This window comes from Myzus persicae, unplaced genomic scaffold, assembly GCF_001856785.1.
Source record: "Myzus persicae strain clone G006 unplaced genomic scaffold, MPER_G0061.0, whole genome shotgun sequence".
Taxonomy (NCBI): Eukaryota; Metazoa; Arthropoda; class Insecta; order Hemiptera; family Aphididae; genus Myzus; species Myzus persicae.
In genome coordinates, this window is record NW_019100468.1 from 947,075 (window position 1) to 950,491 (window position 3,417).

General features: G+C 32.0%; 1 protein-coding gene across 1 annotated transcript in view; it reads right to left on the bottom strand.

Annotated features, from left to right (window-relative positions):
• The window catches only part of LOC111029638 (dynein heavy chain 12, axonemal-like), a 33,928-nt gene extending 30,838 nt beyond the window's left edge, over positions 1–3,090 (bottom strand). Inside the window, 6 exon segments of the mRNA XM_022308773.1 lie at positions 211–409; positions 492–644; positions 707–882; positions 969–1,146; positions 1,205–1,585; positions 2,778–3,090. Coding sequence (XP_022164465.1) covers positions 211–409; positions 492–644; positions 707–882; positions 969–1,146; positions 1,205–1,506 — 1,008 coding nt within the window. The 5' untranslated portion in view covers positions 1,507–1,585; positions 2,778–3,090.
• Between the last annotated feature and the right edge of the window lie 327 nt (positions 3,091–3,417).

Sequence of the window (3,417 nt, forward strand, 5' to 3'; positions counted from 1 at the left end):
GGGGGAAGGGGTGTGGCCTCACACTTACGTGTAGGTGTGGATGGGAGGGGTAGGGATATAGCACGGCTGGGTATGTATGTGATCGGTATAGATGAAATGAGAGGGGAGGGGGTATGGTCGTGCACTTACGCTATAGCAGGCGCGCGGATAGCCTAGGAGGACTACGGACTAGGCACTAGAACATACATTTTTATACTACTCATAGCATACTTCTAAACTCATTATAGTTGTAACACCTCTAAGAAACTGTGGAAGAGCGTTCAATGTCACGCCATCTATCGCTCCTCTCTTCGTCAAAATTAATATAACCTTTTTATACCAATCTTTAGCCAGGTAGGTGTCTTGTTTTCGAAAGTCATGTTCCAAAGTTGCCATTAGGTCGTCGAGGTCTCGAGAAAATTCGTCAAATCTAAAAATGATGTCAAATTCCACTATATTTTCTGATAGTTCGCCTAATAATATTAATTATTATGCTACGAGTCAAATATTACTTGTATAATTCTGCATTAATCATCGTCTTGGGAACTTGGCGTTTCGTAAAATACAGTATGCTTATCGTAGTTGGATGAGTAGTATGTAAACGTTTTATCAAGAGTTTTTTTCTTTTCAAAAATAAGGGATAGTTTTTAGTCTTACCTCCTAATCTACAAGAGTTAAACAGAATTTAATAATGCATGTAAAAGTGAAATTAATAAAATAAACTCACGCTGTAGTTAACGGCTTTTCTTGCTGTTTTTCCGGTAAGGGGGCATTAGAACTCGGAATAGGCTTTACAATACCATCAACTTGCAACTTTTTCAGCACTCTAATGTAATCAGCCTTGACTTCGTCTATCAGGGATGCCAACACTTTAGTTTTTTTTAAACGCGCCGTCTTTGATTTCTAATTAAGTAATCAGGTAATTAGTCATCCGAAAACACATGCATGTATACAGATAATCTATTTTATTATTTAAAAAGGTGTCACACTTCTATTATATTGTCTATCCATGATTCTTGCATCGGGGTGGGTTCTATGGCATTAGCATATGCCTTTAATTGCTTGCGGTAGTAGATCTGTGGCATCTTAACTTCTTCTTGGCGATCGATTGGAGTGGATTTCCCAGCCATCATCAAGTCGATTTTCTGCGTTACAGCGCATTCGTTCCTAAGCACAGTGAAAGAGTTAAATAGGTATCGAGCACTTCAGTTAGTGAATAACTTACATATAATTTTTAATTATAGTCCTACGATCACTGATTGCTTTGCTTTTATTCAACATTTTTCCTTTGTTCAAGTATTTACTGATGTCGGGCATTTTCGGCAGTTTTGGGACAACTGGAACAGTATCGAGTAACTGCCTAATCTCTCTTTCTTCTTTGTTATCGGTATGATCATTATACTCGATCTGATATGCCCTACGAGGAAGTATTGCAGAATGGCGAGGAAGATCTGGAATGTTTTTCTTTGCTTTTGGTTGTGGTTTTGAAGTTGGTGAATTAGGTGGTAATAAATGCTCTTTACTCATTGTGATGAATACAAATAAATATATTATTCATACATTTATTTTATAGCTATCGAAAACAATCGAAATATTTGACGATCATCTACAGACAGATATGAAACAATAATAATTACAAACTTGAACTTTTTAATTTATAACCAAATGCATAATGGTATAGGTAATTATGGTATATTACTGTCTAATGTATATGAACCAAAATAAATATCATATACATTATACAACGGCACTCTAATTAAATATGTATATTGTATATTTAATATAGATTTTAGATTGTAACAGTAACCTACCTACCTAGTTATTGTTACTTTATAGATTTATTTGTTGTATGTTTTTCGTGTTTTTAAACACTAGGTATAAGTTTATTAAATAGGATTCATCAAAGATATTTATTTTAAACAATTTGATTTTACATTAAGTAATATAAAGCTTCAAAAACATAAACCGAGTTATTAATTTAATATTAATTGTGTAATATACAAAACAAACCTATTACTACATAACACATTATACGTACCTACCTACCTATTATCTCATGTTCTACGAATTACGATTCAAAGTTAAAATTAAAAAAATAACAACAATTGATGGTAATATTATAATTTATAACATATTTTTTTATTGGTTAAAAATAACTTTTAATAAAGACTAATCATTTTTTTTATATACTTTATTAATTAAAATCAAAGTTTTAACCACTTTATAGTTGTTTTAATCACTTCGAAAAAGTATAAATATTAATTATTATTTCTAAAACAAATTTAACAAAATATAAAATAATTAATAATTACATTTCAATTTGTAAACGAAAACATACGATAGTCAAACATATTTTGTTCACTAAAAAGTTCTGGAACCTTGGTGCGTCGTGTTCTCTTGTAAGGAGGGTAGATGAAGTTAAATAAATCAAATCATTAATTAATGTAGTTTCAAAGCTAAAAAAAAATTTTATATTTTCAGTTGAATCACCATTGGATCCCCTGCACCGCTCAAGCAATATATTCAATTCAATATTCGTTAAAATGAGTAGGTAAACTAATATTCATAAAATCATAAAGCTAGACCACTCGCTATTTATTAATACGATTTAATACCTATATGTCTTAGTATTAATTATCGCTAGCATTTGGAGGAAAAAATATGTATCTAATAATAAAAACCCCATACACGGGAGCGTGTGAACCTTTGAATTTTGATGAAGGATTATGTAAATTTGAATTAAATTACACACAGGTAGACATAGTTTAGTGTCATTTAATAATGTTAAAATTACTTACCGATTTCCATTACTAATTAGTAGCTGATAGTGATTACACGTATTTTAATGTTGTATCCAATACAGTAAGGTTAGTCATTGCGCTATTGTAGTCACCACAAGAACTACAGCTGGTTGTAAATAGATCAAACAGTACAATAATAATATTATTATATTATTACTGATCGTAACCAAGGGGGTTGTATTAAAGTTACGGCGCCGTTCGCCCCCTCGTCAGTAATTTATTTTTCGATAACGAGGCAGAATATTATTACAATTTATAATATACATAATTGCATATTATTGTATATAATATTGTAGTATAACACACAAGCCGCTGCTTTCGCTTGACGCTGCCGAAACAAAATATTAATTAATACTGTTTTCTTTAAATAATATTATAATAATATAGTACACCACGGCAGTATTTACACACGATGTATTTGGTAAGTTTACGGTCAAAGTAGTCGGCCAGTTTAAGTTTACATTATTTATACCGTGAGTTGCGGCACGGGTGAAGTTGTTAGGTACCTAAATATATAGTACGTGTGAGAGTGTGTGTGTGTGTGTGTGTGTGTGTGTGTGTGTCGTGTGTGTGTATACACTGTACCTACTGTGTACCGACGGCAAACTACGTTCCAAGTGTTAATTATATAGATTGA